This window comes from Ctenopharyngodon idella, chromosome 20, assembly GCF_019924925.1.
Source record: "Ctenopharyngodon idella isolate HZGC_01 chromosome 20, HZGC01, whole genome shotgun sequence".
Lineage (NCBI taxonomy): Eukaryota > Metazoa > Chordata > Actinopteri > Cypriniformes > Xenocyprididae > Ctenopharyngodon > Ctenopharyngodon idella.
In genome coordinates, this window is record NC_067239.1 from 30135387 (window position 1) to 30154344 (window position 18958).

General features: G+C 35.8%; 3 protein-coding genes across 12 annotated transcripts in view; all 3 read right to left on the reverse strand.

Moving 5' to 3' along the window:
- The window catches only part of col12a1b (collagen, type XII, alpha 1b), a 73194-nt gene extending 66535 nt beyond the window's left edge, over positions 1-6659 (reverse strand). For 2 of the 4 annotated variants that reach the window (XM_051875144.1, XM_051875146.1), the window contains exons 1-5: positions 6416-6659; positions 4832-4934; positions 2637-2753; positions 1855-1998; positions 1472-1528 (exon numbers count right to left, since the gene is read on the reverse strand). In XM_051875144.1, coding sequence (XP_051731104.1) covers positions 1472-1528; positions 1855-1998; positions 2637-2753; positions 4832-4901 — 388 coding nt within the window. In that variant the 5' untranslated portion in view covers positions 4902-4934; positions 6416-6659. The remainder of the gene's footprint in view (positions 1-1471; positions 1529-1854; positions 1999-2636; positions 2754-4831; positions 4935-6415) is intronic. The other 2 variants (XM_051875145.1, XM_051875147.1) reach the window with 2 other exon arrangements.
- A 1655-nt stretch (positions 6660-8314) lies between these two features.
- LOC127502582 (cytochrome c oxidase subunit 7A2, mitochondrial) lies at positions 8315-13382 on the reverse strand. 3 transcript variants are annotated; one of them, XM_051875591.1, is made up of 4 exons: positions 13269-13382; positions 11756-11836; positions 9087-9171; positions 8315-8845 (listed from the first exon to the last, which is right to left on the reverse strand). In XM_051875591.1, exons 1-4 carry the CDS (start codon positions 13284-13286, stop codon positions 8787-8789), a joined length of 243 nt encoding a protein of 80 aa, XP_051731551.1. In that variant the 5' UTR covers positions 13287-13382; the 3' UTR covers positions 8315-8786. The 3 variants fall into 3 exon arrangements, with proteins under 3 accessions (XP_051731551.1, XP_051731550.1, XP_051731552.1); XM_051875590.1 differs by having other exon boundaries at positions 11756-11845; XM_051875592.1 differs by having other exon boundaries at positions 11756-11833; positions 13269-13369.
- A 1621-nt stretch (positions 13383-15003) lies between these two features.
- The window catches only part of LOC127502504 (filamin-A-interacting protein 1), a 32464-nt gene continuing 28509 nt past the window's right edge, over positions 15004-18958 (reverse strand). For 3 of the 5 annotated variants that reach the window (XM_051875468.1, XM_051875467.1, XM_051875466.1), the window contains one exon: positions 16935-17553. In XM_051875468.1, coding sequence (XP_051731428.1) covers positions 17371-17553 — 183 coding nt within the window. In that variant the 3' untranslated portion in view covers positions 16935-17370. Of the gene's footprint in view, positions 15383-16934; positions 17554-18777; positions 18843-18958 lie in introns of those variants that run through there. The other 2 variants (XM_051875469.1, XM_051875470.1) reach the window with 2 other exon arrangements.

An 18958-nucleotide genomic window follows, 5' to 3' on the forward strand; every position in this document is an offset into this window, starting at 1 on the left:
GGCACATAACTCAAAATTCTGACCTATTTTTCCATTTCAGAAAAAGACCATATCTTTTTGTATTATAACACCATGTGATTTCATTTGGATGGTCTGTTTCTATCCCACATATTTTTTTAAACATTAGATAGACATTGCTACAATATAAACCCTTTTACATGTATAACTTTCGAGATGTACAAATGTTTATGAATCCTTAGAAGTTCAAAGAATATTGAATTAATAGAATGTATATGTTGATATTTATTTTATTTATAATAAATGAGATTAAGCATGTTTAACACCATTGAATGTATTTATAGGTAACACTCATTCTTACTTGACAGTTTAATTCTCCATTGTGGCATATTTTTCACATTTCTTTCTTGTTTACATACTTTTTGAGCTTTGATGATAATTTCAACATCTTTACTTCATTTCTATATAAAATTGCCATTAAAAAAAAGATAACGATAAATGAGAGTAATGAACCTGGTCACCTGCAACAGCAACTTCACAAAAATGATGACAATTCCAGAGGTTTCGATAGATTTGTACATCTCAAATGTAAAAATGTAAACAGGTTTATGTGTTAATTGATACTGTATGCTTCAGTGTCTATGAAAATATATAAAAATGTACATGTACAAATACGAAGGGGATCCCCTTTATAACAGCACAACATTTACCTATTATGCAATACACACCAGTTACAACTCATTCCTCATTGACACAAGGGTTGAGTATGTCTCTATACAAAACGTTATTAGGCGAGTCATTACTAGTCCTTCTGTCTCTCTCCTCAAAATTCTTCATCTTTCAATCATATTTTCCCTCAATCACAATTTGTGGAATTTGCTGCCCTTGAACAGATTGTGTCGGCTACATCTTTATTGAGATGTTGGCAAACCCTTATGGCAGACGGGACAGGACAGAATGTTGTTGACATTGCTTGCCTTCCTTTATTACCGTAATTAGAATCACTATTTTCCACTTGCGCCTGCAGAAGGGAAGCACTGGAGCACTGAAACTGGGTTTTGTTAGTGAGTCGTCTGCAGAAGGCATGCTAACTAACCGTTGCGGTATTTGGGTGGGGAGGGGGTGTTTGGATTTTCCACTTCAGCTTAATGTAGGAAAGGAAAAGTAAAGCTGTTCACCTTCATCTGGAGGATGAGGCCACAGCGCTCTTGTAAAGAGGGGAGCTGTAATGCTTTCCACTTTCTGCACTGCAAGAGGTTCAAGTTTTTATTTCAAACTAGGCGAAAGGGGCCACTTATGAACTCTCACCCAAAAGCCATGCTGGAAACGTTGGCTCAAATTGATCATGTCTGGAAAAGTTAATGCTGACTAACAAGCTAAATTGTTATCGGGAAACATAAATTCGGAAAGAAAGAGAGGCATTCGCACATTTGCGTACTGGCTAGTATGGAAACTCCCAATAAAATGCTGCGACCACAAAAGCAATGGAAAGAGCCTGGAGGTGTGTACTTACTGACTGCATCTGAGACCTGGGGCTTCCTGGTACCTACTTCAAAACCACTTGATTGGACTAAAACAGAAAACAATAAATCAATAAATATTTAATGTATTCCTTCCATTAAAAGGGTTCCCATACCCTTTGGCCAATGAATTTCCACGCTTTCTCCACAAAAAGCCATCTCTAGTCAATTAAATATCTTATAGCTGAGCATAACTACAAATTTGAAGGTTTTTTTTTTTCAAATGAACTTGGAAATAAACAGAAAGTTTAAGAAATTGTCATGAATTTCCATTTTCACGAACTTTTCCAAATTCCCTGAGACTTCCAGGCCTTCCATGACTATGGGAACCCTGTGTTAATGACATATTTAAGGAATAAGATGCCCTACCACTTACTTGTAATCTGTCCAGAGATTGGTATACTCTCCTCAGATCCAGAATATGAAGTTATCGTAACAACATAATCCACATCGGGGGTCAAATCTCTGATGGAGGTTTTGGTTGAGGATGGAGGAAGTGAGAATTCCTTAACAGGCTCTTCTACAGAGAGAAGGGAACATTTGCATTTACAATGTTTAAACGTCATATCATGATATACATTCTACATGAAGATAACATCTAGCCAACCTTCATTTTTAAGTAGATAAATCTAGTCTAGACACACAAGACCTGGATTAGGGAAACATTAATGACTTCCCAAGACAAGCGATGAATAACAGTCCATGTTTAAATCATTTTTGAAGGGCACGCCAGAACGCATTTCCCGAGAGTTGCCTGTGGCAGTGAGTTTAAAGGTTACTTGTCGTTTACCAGATGCTTTCTTATCTCAAGCAACATAAAGTACACTTACTATGGTTCCCCTCGAGTAACCTTAGGTTAAGTGCTTTGCTCATGGGCTAAATGGCAGTATATCATGAGACAACCCTTGCAGGTCTGAACAACCCTTAGTGTTAGCCAACATGAATTTGCTTTCATACTACACATTTTCTGGTATGGAGTGCCAACTTTTTCAGAACCCAATCAATTGGCAATTGACAAAAATTAGTTTTGTCACTTATTTTTCCTTGTTGAATATCAATTTCCAGTCTGAAACACGTCACTGAATTAAAACCTGTAGCAAATGTTTCATGTTGCTGTTATAATTCCAACACATGTGGTGCTTTCACCATTTCACCAACCTGCACCCGATGTCACTTGTACTCTGAAGCCCTCAATCCTTGACAGCGGTTGCTTCCATATCATTTGCACTGTGTTTTCATTTAAAATCTTAAACTTCAAGTCTGATGGAGGCATTACTGTGGAAAGAGGAGGTGAATCAAGTTATTTCCAAGAAACCATTCCAAAAGCTGTATTTATGAGAAGAGCACACAGGTTTATGGACGAAATCCCAACAGCGAAGTTCATTGTTGGGGAAGGACTCAAGGCAACATGAAACAAACGTGGACGACGGCCATTTTGGGTCAAAATGACATCTGTTTGAGCTGTCTGACCGTAGGGCCATTGACTACTCAAGCATAGACACGTAAAGCGCGTTCCACAGAGACCTCGACAAAACATTACATGGGGCCATAACTTGTGACGTGCATGCAGTCAATGCAGTCAACCCAACACAGCCAGACGCACTGTGTTGAACTGTTTCAATAGTTGACGTCACAGATAGACAAGAAGTGTTGATTGTACAATGGACTTGAAGGAAGTTGACAATAATGGATAACATTTTGTGCAACTGCATTAATGTGGACACTTTCCATTGCAAACCGCTTAAAAGGATGCACAACGACAACCTTTAATGAGAAAATACAGGATAGTGACAAACAAAACAAAACGAGGTTACATAACATTGCACCAGTCTAGATGAACTAGAAGACTCATGCACTTGTACATGAAAAGTTGTCTGCTACAACTTGTGGGACTAAAAGGGCTTCATGTACAAGACGCACATGTAGAGGACTTTGAAATATTTTAAAGTGATATTCTTATGGTATTGTGTGTTGCATTGTGTTTGAAAGGTGGAACACAGAGGTCATGTGTGCATGTCAGAATATCACAATAAAATATTTTGTGAAGCTGCAGCTCTGGTCAAATTTTGACCAGGGCTTAAGCTTGACCGGGAACAGGTTCACCAAAATCAAGATTTACCAACCTGGCTGACCAGATGTCACAATCGGTTCCATGTCTGACTCCAAACGGATCCAACACACATCCAAAATCAACCACACCGATTCATCACCCATTCTAGATTTTCCTTTCTTTTTTGGGTCCATCCAACTCTAACCAGTTTTGGTGCAACCAAACTTCGAAGATCATTTAACAACATTTATTTTGCTGAGCAGCTAATCGTAACAATGTCAAATAAGAAAATGATAATGTTGTTTAAGATATTTGTTTGCCCGTCATATTTTATATCAGTGGAACATGTTTAAACAAAGACTTTTCTTATTTTTTTCATACTATAGCATTGAGGTAACACAATTACTTCTTGCCCTCTCTTTCCTAAGAAAAAAAAAATTAAGCTCATATTTTTTCTTTTTGTTCCCTAAGAGTGTGGAAAGTGGAGAAGGGAAACTTGGCCTCCACGTGAATTTTTTTCTTTTCTTTTTTTTTTTTCTTTGTACAATAAAAGCTGTAAAATGTTCCACTATACTTTCCACTGAATGTTGGCAATGTGCGCTTTAACACCCTGTCGTTTATTTAATGATTTGATAAGGTTAAGTCACAGTTTTACTGCCTCTAAGACTGTTCAAACCTACCAAGAGCTCAGTTACTGAAAGATATACAGTGAATGCTAAAATAAATGAAAAAGTGTTTTACTAGAGGAAAAAGTTGAACATGAATCTGTCTGGCTGAGATGTCTGGTATCCTGCAAATGATCATGGGTCTTAAGTTGAATATGGAAAATATTTAAAACCAAGTCATATTCAATACTAAATGTTTGCTGGATTTGGCTTTACATGTTCTATCCTATAATTTGCAATTGAAAGATATTACAGTGGATACTCCTGAAGAATCAAAAACACTAATGAAATATCCTGTGCTGTCATGCATTTCCATTTCCACTAGCATGAACGCCACAGATTGTTTAAAATAAATCTTAAAGGACAGGTCAGAAGGATAAAAGGATAAAAGTCCACATAATAACACATAGAAATGCACATCTAACACATTAATGAAAACTATTTTCTTCTCTATTTTTGTTAATTTTTATGGAGATATGACAATGAAATGAAAATTGAAAAATAAAGAACGGAGACAAACGTTATAATCCAGTTAATGTTTATACATTTTAGAAATAATAGACTATGATCTAAACTGTTGGAATAAAGTATTTTTAATTTAACAGGGTGAATAGGGACAGATTTGTTGGCTTTTTTACCTTGAGCTCTCACTGATGTCAGTACTGCGAGTGTTAAGAGAGCGGCCGCTGCCAAACGCCTGACCGTCATCTTCACCCCAATATCAGCAGAACATCAATCAATCTGAAAAATCAACCATATTACACACACACACACTGCTCATAAATCAATCCAAAAAAATAAAATTAAAAAAACGCACTCCAACACAGCTCACTGCAAGAGATCTCATTCAAATCTGATTTTAATTATTTTTTCATTCAAAATTCCAGCTGTTTCTCTGGTCAACATAGGAAAAAAGTTCTTTCCATTGTTAATACTCCCAAAAAATTGGGAAAATATTTATAAAACAAAGTCACTAATTAAAATAACCCACTGTGGGTCTTGGAAAAACATTCGCTACGGCAGTTTAACTGTAAAATGATTATAAACTGCATATGCTGTATGTCATTGCAAACTTCACTGTTTCATCTGTTTAACGTCGGAAACTGTGAGTTCATAGACTATATGCAATTGTCTGGAAATTTGCCTGATTTAGGATCCTACACATGAGGGGTGGAAAAACTTTTCTGCGGGGTTCCTGCGCCCCCTGTTGTGCCTGGACAAATTCAGACTTTACGTCCATATATTTATGCTGAGAGCAACTCGCTGCTCTTCCTCTAACTTTGGCAATGTGCTTGATGTCTGTGTTACATATATATTGCATGTTACTCTAAATAATTTCCAAGGCAAGAATAAGCAGCTCACAAAATATCTGCACAGTGAGTACAAGCTGTTCATTAATATCACTCAGCAGTCAGTATTTGCTCTGACATTTCAAGACAAGCAGTGTCCTGCAGTGTGACATGATTACTCAATCTAAAACTATTTTAAACAACATTTTTCCCAGTCGTTTTATACATTAAACACGACCTCATATTAATTAAGACTACATTTGCACGTTTGAAAAGGCATTCATCACATGGCAGGAACATCTGAAATCATCTAAGGCAAAAGAATATTTCAATTAATAAAAAAAAACTCAGGAACATGCAACTTTTAACTTAAAAATTAAGCAATTTTTAATAAATAAATAAGATAATAGGTGAATGGACATGCAAAGTGTGAGTGAAAACGTAGCATACAGGCACTTGATCTTGGGTTTGGTGTTGTAATAGTGTAAGAATTTAAGCAAAGTTGAATGAAAAAGCAAACATAAGGTCTTAAAAACCTCTTGTGAAAACATGTGGGATGCTTTTTGAACATTTGTAGAGCCAAACAGGTTTGAACCTCACACTAAATCTTTTAATTACATTTATTTAAGCTCTCCACCACACTTTACCTGTATTCTTTAAGCACATAACATAAGGTCTTGTGAGTATTACAAGTGATCTAGATTCCTCAACGAAGGAAAGTAAGTACCATCCCATTCAACTTTAAATGAGCACAGTAACAGGGTGGTGGAAAAAATGAAATCACCATACAAACGTCTATGGAAAAAGTGATCAGAGCAGCTGAAAATGGGTCAGTGTGCACACATTCATCATTTCACGTGACATTTATCTAATACGTCTCAAATTCAGTAACACCTATATGTTTAAATATGTTTATCAAGAAAAAGAACTTACCAAACTCCCCAAAGTTTCCAAAATCTATCAATACATCACAAAAACTGGTAAATGAAAATGGAAATTTCGCCCGGATACAAAGGGATTTAAAGCTCTCTTCAGAAAAGCAAGAGATTCTCCGTGATGCTGTAGTGATGGAGATGACAATGAAGAGGAGGGTCTGATCACCCACAGCTCATGAAGGCTGATTTCAAATGCACAGGATCTCAGACTAGAATGTGCTTCTTAACAGGAGGCAGATACCGAACCCGGAGCGCTGACGTCACGCCTGTGTGATGGATGTGTTGGGATGCGCTTTTGGAAAGTCGCGCGCATTTTCGGCATTCCTACAGCATGTCACCCATCAATGTTTTGGGAATGACTATTCAGAATGAGAAAATTAGGACTATTTACAATTCAGGTCTTTGTGAGAGCATAAATTATGAATCAACTTAATCGCAAAGTATTCGGAGCGCAATCTGAGGAGATTCGTCTCGCGCCACGCCAAAAATGATTTTACGGTGCTCCCAGCACATTTTGACCCAACCGTAAAACATCACGAAAAAAATTTTTTTTACATACAATTTCGTTTATATTTATGTAAATATAAAATATCGTGATCAATAATGACAATACCGATACTGTTTTCGATGTATCGTCCAACGGTCCTAACGGAAAGCGCTCGAGCGGTTGCTATGGTAACATCTTCACGTGAACGTCACTACTTTTCGCTAGTTGTACAAGATTCTGACTTGCAATCACACTTTTGTAGTTTCACATTCATAAAAAAAAAAACAGGATTTTTTTTCTCGGTTATATTAACACTGTTGGAAAAATCAAGCTTGTAAGCTAGTAGTTGTGTTTTGGAAAATGTTTTAGCTAGTTTAGACCCGTTAAAAACCAGCCAAAAACACAGATACCAAGATTTAATGTCAAAACTCAGATATCAAGACACAGAAAAACTGTAAAATAGGTTACACAATAACATAAAAGGTCCAGATTGATTTTGCTTGTTGTAACAGCGTGTTTTCTGGACACATACCATATACCTGTACTTATGACAGTTGAATTTGAGCCTATAGATCAGTTTTACAACTACGCATTTCCATTTATTTGAATATGTAGCCCCCTCGTGGTCAAATCGGGTAACACACTGAGGGGATGGAGATGTCCAACACATCTTACGAATCAAAACTACATTGTTGATCTCATTATTAAGCCATAAAAGAACAGTTTTCTGTTACACATCTTATGAATAAACATTTAGACATTTAGAAACACATGGGTGCCAACTGGGAATCAGGGTAAAGTTTGATTTGTGATCATTAAGTCTATTATTAGTTGTTTCAGCTGAGTTCAGGACTGTTTTTAATTTGATCATAATCTCATTATTCTCATTGTTAGAGAGAAATGAATAATAAAACTATTGATCAAGGGAAAGCTTGAACTTCTAATGCTCCTTATAGATCGCTTGCAGAATTAATGATCTGTGCTTTATAGTTTTATAATTAGCATGCAATTATTTGTGCATGACTGTTATGCCTGTTTCAATCTCTGCAATGAGCTGAGAGAATTTGTATGGGACACAAAGAGCATTGTTCGTAATGCATGTGATAAATTTCCATACAAACTCGACTGTATAGACCACCAATGCTGAGGCATGCTATATTGAGCTCAAATGATCAATCGTTCCTGTAAATTTGAACTTCCAGAGGGGAAAACATTTCTTTGATGTATACACACGCATTTGGAAACTATTTTATATGCCTTGAAAACACATTGTTTTGAAGTACAAAAAGGAAGTGCACATTACTGTTTGTTTCCTGGGAACTGATGAAGACATCCAAGAAACAGACATTGTGAGTCACAAACACCCTTCATCAGTTAACTTCAGACATTACGTACACTTTAAGAAGGGAAAACAGTTCAGTTGTTTGTTTTATTCATCACATTCTTTATGAGAAGAATATTATCACATACACCTCAAAAGGAGAAGGTATGAAATCAGAAGACAAACAAATTAAACCTCATCAATTGCTGGAATTAAAGATGAATCACATGAAAACCATCTTAGAAAGATCTAAAGTAGGTAACATTACACCCCAAAATCAAAAGAAATTCAATTACATTTTGCATAAAGAAAATCAATGTGTGCAATGCAAAAGTCTTAAAATAGTACTTTTCTTTATGCAAAATGTTTTATTTTAATTTTGGGGCGTTTATATTGTCATTGAGTGAAGTAAAACAATCAGGATTTGTCTGTTTATGACAGGTACAGTTTGTTTTATTCAAATCACTTTGGTCCCTTTTACCTTCCAAATGAAAGAATAAATATATTGTGTGAAACGCTCATAACGTCACATTTCAACAGAAATGAGGGCAGGATCTGCCATCAGTCCTTCTTCTGAGGCACAGCTGCCTTTACTAGTTCATATATGACGCATGCAGTTCCTGAAAAGAGACACAAGAATGATTAGATTAGTGATTAGAGTTTACTATGATTATTAACTCGTATACAAATTCATGCTTGCTAAGACATGTCAAGCATTATGGCTTGTACGAATTTGAATTTGCCACAGCTATATGTAGACATTGGGAGTGGGAGCTTTCAAATTTGGGCTAGTAAACAACCACCCAGAATCCACACGTCATGTGTTAAGACCTTGCAATTCCCACACACTTAATAACATACCCATCAGTGTGAGACCCATAGTTGCACGGTAAAGAACAGCATCACTGACTCCTCCCTTCAGATGAACTGGCATCCCATTAGCCTCCTAAACAAGAAACAAAATCAACATTTTTATAAGCACATATAAAACATGATAAAACAAACATGTGAACAACCAAAGCCTAAAGTTCTGAGTGCTGTAAAGTGAACACAGCCTATAGGTAAAAAGTATCACAACATATCTTATTTGGTTGAATTCAATTATATATATATATATATATATATATATATATATATATATATATATATAAAATTTTAATGAGAGATCATACAAAATGCATGATATTTTTTATTTAGAACTGTCCTAATTAAGATATTTTACATTGAAAAATGTTTATATATAGTCCACAAGACAAAAAAATAGCTGAATTTATTAAAATAACCCAGTTCATAAGTATGTGAACCCTTAATTCTTAATACTGTGTGTGGTTACCTAATTATCTACCTATGTTGTGTGATGGTTGTTCATGAGTCTCTTGTTTGTCCTGAGCAGTTAAACTGAGCTCTGTTCTTCAGAAAAATCCTCCAGGTTCTCCAGATTCTTCAGTTTTCAAACATTTTTTGCATATTTGAACCCTTTCCAGCAGTGACTGAATGACTTTGAGATCCATCTTTTCACACTGAGGACAACTGAGGGACTCAAACACAACTATTAAAAAAGGTTCAAACATTCACTGATGCTCCAGAAGGAAACACGATGCATTAAGATCTGGGTGGTAAAAACTTTTGAACAGGATGAGGATATCCAAATTTTTCTTATTGTGTTTAAATATAATTTTTTTTCATTTAGTACTGCCCTTCGGAAGCAACAGAAGATACTTAAATGTTTCCCGGAAGACAAATTAAATACAATTTACCTTGATCTTCAAATTCCAAATGTTTCCACCCCCCATCTATTAATGCATTATGTTTCCTTCTGAAGCATCAGTGAATGTTTGAACCTTTTTTAATAGTTGTGTTTGAGTCCCTCAGTTGTCCTCAGTGTGAAAAGATGGATCTCAAAATCATTCAGTCACTGCTGGAAAGGGTTCAAATATGCAAAAAGATGCTGGAAAACTGAATAATCTGGAGAACCTGGAGGATATATATATATATATATATATATATATATTATATATATACACAGTTGTGGTCAGAATTTTTGGCACCCTTGGTAAATATGATCATAGATGACTGTAAAAATAAATCTGCATTGTTTATCCTTTTGATCTTTAATTAATAAAATTAGCAAAAATCTAACCTTTTTTCTAACCTTGTTTTTCTCCAAAACACGTTGGCCACAATTATTGGCACCCTTTTATTCAATACTTTTTGCAACCTCCTTTTGCCAAGATAACAGCTCTGAGTTTTCACCTATGCCTGATGAGTTTGGAGAACACCTGACAAGAGATCAGAGACCATTCCTTCATACAGAATCTCTCCAGATCCTTTAGATTCCCAGCTCCATGTTGGTGTTTCTTCTCTTCAGTTCACTCCACTCATTTTCTTTAAGGTTCAGGTCAGGGGACTGGGATGGTCATGGCAGAAGCTTCATTTTGTGCTCAGTGACACATTTTTGTGTTGGTTTTGATGTGTGTTTTGGATTATTGTCCTGATGGAAGATCCAACCACGACCCATTATTGGATTTCTAGCAGAAGCAGTTAGGTTTTTTCTTTTTTTTTAATCTGTTGGTATTTGATAGAATCCATGAAAGCATGTATCTGAACAAGATGTCCAGGACCTCCAGCAGAAAAATAGGCCCACAACATTAAAGATCCAGCAGTATATTTAACCGTGTGCACCAAACCCATCTGGTGGGTGTGCTGCCAAAAAGCTCTTTTTTTAGTTTCATCTGACCATAGAAGACGGTCCCATTTGAAGTTCCAGTCTTGTCTGACAAATGAATATTCTGGAGATTGTTTCTGGATGAGAGTAGAGGATTTTTCTTGAAACCCTCCTGAACAACTTGTGGGGATGTAGGTGCGGTTTGATAAATTTTTTTTAGGCTTTCTGAGACTCAAGGCTCAACGAATCTCTGCAATTCTCCAGCTGTGATCCTTGGAGAGTCTTTGATCACTCAAACTCTCCTCCTCACCGCGCATTAGAACAATTTAGACACACGTCCTCTTCCAGGCAGATTTGTAAGATCTTTAGTTGATTGGAACTTCTTAATAATTGCCCTGATGGTTGAAATGGGGATTTTCAATGCTTTAGCTATTTTCTTACAGCCACTTTCTATTTTGTGAAGCTCAACAATCTTTTGCTGCACATCAGAACTATATTCTTTAGTTTTACTCATTGTGATGAATGATTAAGGGAATTTGGCCTTTGTGTTTCCTTATGTTTATACTCCTGTGGAACAGGAAGTCATGGCTGGACAATTTCATGTTCATGATCACCCTGGTGTGCTAAAAAAAAATGTAAATATGAATGGGAATATACTTCAGAGATATTTTACTCATAAAAAATTCTAGGGGTGCCAATAATTGTGGCCAACGTGTTTTAGAGAAAAACATTTCATAATGTGATTTTCCCCCACTTTCAATTCTTTTCCTTCAATGAAAGGTTAGATTTATATAGATTGATATATATATATATAAAGAGAGAGAGAGAGAGAAGCTGTCATGGTTAGAAAAAGTGACAAGCATACCTGAAACAGTTTCTGCTTCTCTGGCACCTTATTTGGCAGCTGCCTGCGGACGGTACTGGAGATGTGCCGTCTGGAAACCTGCTGAAGAGTCTCATGGAGATTAAAAAAAATAAAAAATAATAATAATATATTTTATATATATATATATATATATATATATATATATATACACCCACTACCGTTCAAAAGTTTGGAATCGGTAAGATTATTTATGTTTTTAAAAGAAGTCTCTTCTGCTCACCAAGGCTGCATTTACTTAATTAAAAATACAGTAAAAACAGTAATATTGTGAAATATTGTTACAATTTAAAATAACTGTTTTCTATTTGAATATATTTTACAAAGTAATTTATTCCTGTGATGGCAAAGCTGAATTTTCAGCATCATTAATCCAGTCTTCAGTGTCACATGATCCTTCAGAAATCATTCTAATATTCCAATTTGCTGCTCAAGAAACATTTATTACTATTATCAATGTTGAAAATAGTTGTGTACTTTTTTTCAGGATTCCTTGATGAATAGAAAGTTCAAAAGAACAGCATTTATAACATTATACACTACCGTTCAAAAGTTTGGGGTCAGTAAGAATTTTTATTTTTTTTAAAAGAAATTAAAGAAATTAATACTTTTATTCAGCAAGGATGCATTAAATCGATCAAAAGTGACAGTAAAGACAATTATGTTACAAAAGATTATATTTCAAATAAATGCTGTTCTTTTGAACTTTCTATTCATTAAAGAATCCTGAAAAAAATACTGTACACAATAAATGTTTCTTGAGCAGCAAATCAGCATATTAGAATGATTTCTGAAGGATCATGTGACACTGAAGGCTGGAGTAATGATGCTGAAAATTCAGCTTTGATCACAGGAATAAATTACTTTCTAAAATATATTCAAACGCGCGCGCACACACACACACACACAGACAGAGCAGTGGGCAGCCGTTTTTTGCTGCGGTGCCCGGGAAGTGTTTTTCTCTTACGAACACTTTGCATTTTTGGAGCTCTCAGAAATAAATCACAAAAGTATTTGGACACTTAAAAATGCATTCATTAAATCGCCAGTCCTGAGTGACTCAGAACAGTTTTCCTTACTCTTGGCCAATGACTTTTAATCAGCTGGCGTTTTTGCGGATGTATGAAGTCAGCTGTGACAAGTTCATAAATGAATGACATTCAGATAGTTTTTAAGAGTGACCACAAACACTAGTCCAAAGTCCAAATATTGTTTTAATAAACACAGACACCATCTAAACAATTAGTTATAATCTGTTATTTGGCTTATTTGAATTATAAAACATGATCATCAAAAATCATATTTTCACTGAGTGTGTATACGTGCAGAACGTCAAACTGCTCATGACTCCCGCGTTTCACATCTCCTGCCTCAAACTCCTACATAAACAACCGTAACCTTTGACGTAAAAAACAAAGCTAACGCATGATGAATGACTTATAAACTACCATACATTATTAATCTTAAACTGAAACAGAATATTTTTAATAATTACCAGAATGTGGCGAAACATTTTCAGCGTGAATGACTGAAGTCACGAGACTGACTGAGAGAGAGAGAAACTGAAGCGTGGCAAGAGGAAGAGGAAAGTCTCCACCTGCTGTTCAGGAGAGCAACTGCTCCGATTATTTTATCCGCGTCAGATACAAACAAACACAAGTCACACTCCCAGAAATGTTTCCTCATTATGACACACGATGGAAAAATAAAAATCATTAAGGGGAAGGGAAATTAGCAGCTAGTTATTAGCAGCGCGTCATCGTAGCTTCGAGGGACAGTGAACACAACACATCAATTTTGCATAGCCTATCAGACAAACAGAGACAGATAGATATTCTTAAAAGTCAGTAGTTTGTGATGCATATTTATTCAGTGGCTCATAAAGTCATTTGCTTCATACATGTGTTTACTGGGTGAATTTCTCATTTTTTATATATGCAGGTGCCGACAGTGAGCTCACACAGAGGTCATATGCTGTAAATGAAATTAAACACTGCTGATTATAAGGATTTTGTGGGTCACAGATCTGTGCAGCGAGTACCTTTATTCTTAGACTTAAGTAAACCTTTTCCCCAAATTACCATCTCTCAGACATGCTCATTCTTTTAACACATCGATGCCACTATTAATAGCAGACAATTATTGACCAATGATCAATAAACTGCTCCCATTTAACAAGTCATTTTTTAAAGCAAGCAATAGCCTATATTATTTAATATTAGACCGGTGTTTAAAGTCAACATGGACTTGCTTACACAGCCCAATTTACTTCCATAACGCAACGCATTTTCAAGTGAAACTGAAAAAAACAACAAAAAAAACAATTAAATGAAAAGATTATGAAAACATTTTTTTCTTTAGAATAACAAGCACTGATTAATCATTTGAGATAAGACCAGGAACATGGGATCAATTTTGATTTCTCATTGACTTGTTCAGTGCTTTTCCTTGTCTTACTGAAGCAATTAAAGGGTTAGTTCACCCAAAAATGAAAATTCTGTCATTTATTACTCACCCTCATGTCATTCCAAACCCGTAAGACCTTCGTTCATCTTTAGAGCACAAATTACAATATTTTTGATGACTCGTCCATAGACAGGAATATAATCAACACACTCAAAGTCCAGAAAGGTACTAAAGACATCGTTAAAACAGTCGACGTGACTGCAGTGGTTCAACCTTAATGTTATGAAGTGACGAGAATACTTTTTGTGCGCAAAAACAAAACAAAAATAACGACTTTATTCAACAATCTCTTTTTGAATCATTATCCCTACGCAGGTGACGCAGTAAGCACAGTGAAGGCTTCCGTGTTTACGTCCAAATGCTGGCTCGGTATTGGCCAAAGCTGATCAAATTGAGCAGCACGATGCATGCATGTGATGTTGACGCAGGAGCCGGCCAATAATGAGATAGCGTTCTGACGTAGAACCTGGAAGCACTGGACTTAATCAACGTAGGAGACTGACACAGAAGAGAAGAGATTGTTGAATAAAGTTGTTATTTTTGTTTTGTTTTTGCGTACAAAATGTATTCTTGTCACTTCATAAAATTAAGGTTGAACCACTGCAGTCACGTCGACGGTTTTAACAATGTCTTTAGTACCTTTCTGGACCTTGAAAGTGTTGATTGCTGTCTATCGGGGATAAAAAAAAAACCTCGCGAATTTCATCAAAAATATCTTAATTTGTGTTCTGAAGATGAACGAAGGTCTTACAGGAGTGGAACGACATGAAGGTGAGTAATTAATGACAGAATTTTCATTTTTGGGGGAACTAACCCTAAGGCCCATTTACAGCTGCAACTTTTCATGTCCTGTACCACTTAACTTCTCAAAAGCACGACCTTTTTACTCTAACGTTCTTTACTTGCATCCAGGTTTCAGCAGTCTGTCATCTGCCTGTCTTGAACCATTGGTATAGTCTGTGTTTGCAAGCATATATGCTGTCACTCTACAGATTCTTGTGCTGGGTTTGACAGATTTGCCCCTGGTTTTATTGGTGCGTTTGGATGCAGGGCAGGTGTAGAGACCCTTCTGTCAGGCATATTATGGAAAGCATCCGAAACCGCCTCAGCGCGGCTCTCGATTCACATGGAGCACAAGATTCTCTGTGGATGAAAACAGGGAAAGTGAGCTTACTGTGACAACACTGCAATCATCTGAAACCCACGACTTACAGCATGGAAATAATCAGTTTCACGTTCGTGTTAAGCACTTTTGAGCAGCCAAGTTCATGGATGGTGAAAATATCAGAGCAATTTTACGATCGTTTTCTGGGAATCGTAGCGCGCCATTGAATCCAACGAGGTTTATCTCATGAGTGATGTCATCAGCGAGCTGCCAAAGCCTGTTATTACGCATGGATGGATTAGAACATGAACACTGTCAGATTGTCTGCAATAGGCTGTGGTGAAAATGGAATTAATTGATTTAAAAAGCCCTCGATAGTGACACACAAAACAGCAAACACGAAAGCATGTTTGCTTTAAAGGAACAGTTCATCTAAAAATAAAAAGTTTGTCATCATTGAGGCTACTCACCCTCATGTTGTTCCAAACCCATTTGACTTTCATTCTTCTGTTGCTAATATCGTCTAAACGAATTGAAAGCACATTTGAATGAGATTTGAGAGCTTTTTTGGAGCTTGACAGCACCAGGCCTCATATGAAAACGATCATTCTGGGCCTTCTGTAGGAAAGAAAGTCACACAACATGAGGGTGAGTAAATGATGACATCATTTCATTTTCAGGGTTTCTTTAATGCCAAACAGATAAATTAAGAGTCTTAAATTTGTTTTTATGTCTTTATCTGTGTAACTGAGTTTGTATCCGGCAGAAGGACACGATCAGGATGTTAAACGGGACTCCAGACCTCCAGCTGTTGTTTCTTATTTCTCATAACATGTCCTCTGGCTCCCAGATGGCCTGGATAAAACACTAAACTCTGATCGCACTGTAATATCACCAGAAGAAAACCATATAGAGATTTCTTATGATGCTAAAAGAAATGACCATTTTTTTCATTAAAGTGAAAGGCACTAGATTTAGTAACTTTCCCCCCTTGTCAAACCAAGTAACAATTGTGTGTCAAAATTTGATTATAGGAATATTTTGGGTTCAATACAAGTTAAAAACTTGTAAAATAATGTTGTTTAATGAAAAAAAGAAATTTAGACTCCTCCATCCGTTTGTATAAAGAAGCAAAAATTATGTTTACAGTAATGGACATTTGCGAAAGCTTGCACTTATATTCATATTAATTGTTCTTTACGAAAATGTGTGTTATTGATCAAAAATTGATTCAGAATGTGTTACTGAATTGCAAGGAAACAAACGACGTTGATATAATTTTAGGAATAATATCAAATTCCTTCACTTCCTTCAACTGTTCACTGTTGTTCTCCAAAACAGGTCAATCATGAGTATGAATTTATCCACTGAACATGCTTTACTAATATCAATATGGTTTAAAATGTTATTCACACATTATGGAGGTTTCCTGACCTTGATCCAATATCTCTGACAAAAAATATATAAAGTATGATAAAAATAAATAATATTTCCCCCCATCTTCTCCCTAGCATTTCCTATCAAATATCAATATATAAATAAATCAATAAAAATGGCTAAAAAGAGCAAAATATAAAATAAAAAAGAATGTTTCTGAAGACAGAAAAAAATATTTATTTAGTGGAATCACAAAATTCATTCAGTGACATTTATTACATTACAATCCCCTGGAAACCTCCACAAGCCATTTTACAAAATAAAACATTAGTGAAATGGTAAATGGAAAAATAAATATTAAAAGAAAAGAAAAAACAAGGTGAAGTGTTAGTCAAAATGTGCTTTAGCACAAAAAACACATGCAGAGATCTGTCACTTTTCCATTTGTGTGATATCCAACCATAGATGTCTGTACATAAAGGCTGATATGACATACAATATTTACAATATTACAATGTTTCTTAATCCAGAAATGGAGGCCCCAGTGCTAATGATTGCTTTGTTTTACATCGCAACATGTTTGTTCAGATTTCATACAGTTCTGTAGTGCTTAGATTAATTTCCAGTGCCACATTAACATGAGCCACTCTCAGCTCTTTCCCCCTCCGGCTGCTGAGCTGCAAACTGCAGATTTCCTCAGTTCAATTTTCATAGACTGGCATTCAGAGCGTGACGTCGTGGATAGGCCTAAGACCGCTTTCCCTGTTTTCATACCTTTTGACATGGGGATTCGTGTTGCTGTGGAGCGAGATGACTGCACATCCGTTCCATGCTGAAAAAAAAGCAAAGGGAAATATGAGATCACATTTTAGAGACTTTTTTCGTTTTTTATTAACCATGTGTTTGTCATAATTTAAAAAGTGCATTTTTATTTTTATTTATGCATGTTAACTTTCTGTTTCTAAAAATTCAACCTGTTTGTAAAGGGGTCTTAAACTGTCATTTATTTATTTTAAAAAGCTGAAATTAATATTAATTAAATAAAAATAAAATAAGTATATCATTGAAATAAAATAAAATAAAATAAAAACAGGGTGGTCATTCACAATAGTAGAAATATATCCTGGACTATCATTAAGTCTTATTCATTTTTTTTCTTTTTTTTCAATTATTATTATTTTTTTTATCTAATATTTACAAACTATTTAATATTTGTACATTTAAAATGCAATATTTTATTATGCTAACAAGCAGGGGTGTAATGAGATCTTGTGCCACGAGATCTTGCGATATTAAAATGTGACAAGATTTCTCATTGAGTGAAAAGCTGTCTCGTGTTAAGGTGAAATTACCATAGAATATGCCACCGCTACATTTACATTACATTACACCGCCTCCACTGTCGTTTTGCTTTTTTTTTATAGACATAAAAAACATTTAATTTAGTTGGATAACGGTCACTTCAATTGTAAACTAATGTAAACTTCTGCTCTGCTCATCCAGCACGAGCTGCAGAGTCGCACACAGTGCATGATTCACAGTTCATTAATCACGTGACGAGAGTAAGGCGAGATGACTGACAAGACCATGGCGGAGGATTTGTTGCGCAACAGAGCCTAAGCGTCTGATAAATGTCTTATCTTGTAGAATGCGTGCTCAGCAGCGCCGCTCCTTATACACGGTCATGAATTTTGGCATTGAGGATTTCTTAAAAATACTGTGCAAAAATCTTGTCTCGTCTTGTTCTCGTGAACCCAATCCCGTGTCTCGTCTCGTCTCGTCTCATGAGTGTCTCGTCACACCCCTACTAACAACTTTTCATTACAATTGGTGCTTGATTTAGTAGATTTTCCTAGGCAAGGATAGGAAGGTTAGCCTAGTTCTGGTCACACAGTATTCAGTTTTATTACAGGTTAAACATGAGGGGATAGGTCAGTTGGTGTCACTATTTAAAGGATTTTCTTGACAAGCTTTTTTTTTGGTGACAAACATGTCAGTACATTCCAGTGTTGGTTAGCAATAATGGATGAGGAGAACGGTTTTGATTTATCTATACCTTGATAGAGAGCTATCTAGGGAGCAGACACCCCCTGATATCATTTTGAAACATTTCAGAAGCAACTGAAATATAGAAGATTGAATATGATCATTTTGTTTTTAGAGACACAAAATCACAGAGTATTAATTGTTAAATGACTATTCTTGTCATTTGTTGACATATATGCACACTCACTTTT

Coding starts and splice junctions, on each gene's coding strand:
- LOC127502582 (XM_051875590.1), bottom strand. Junction 9,172..11,755: donor AGAAGCAGAAACTGTTTCAG/GTATGCTTGTCA, acceptor TTTCTTGTTTAG/GAGGCTAATGGGATGCCAGT. Junction 8,846..9,086: donor TATGGGTCTCACACTGATGG/GTATGTTATTAA, acceptor GTCTCTTTTCAG/GAACTGCATGCGTCATATAT.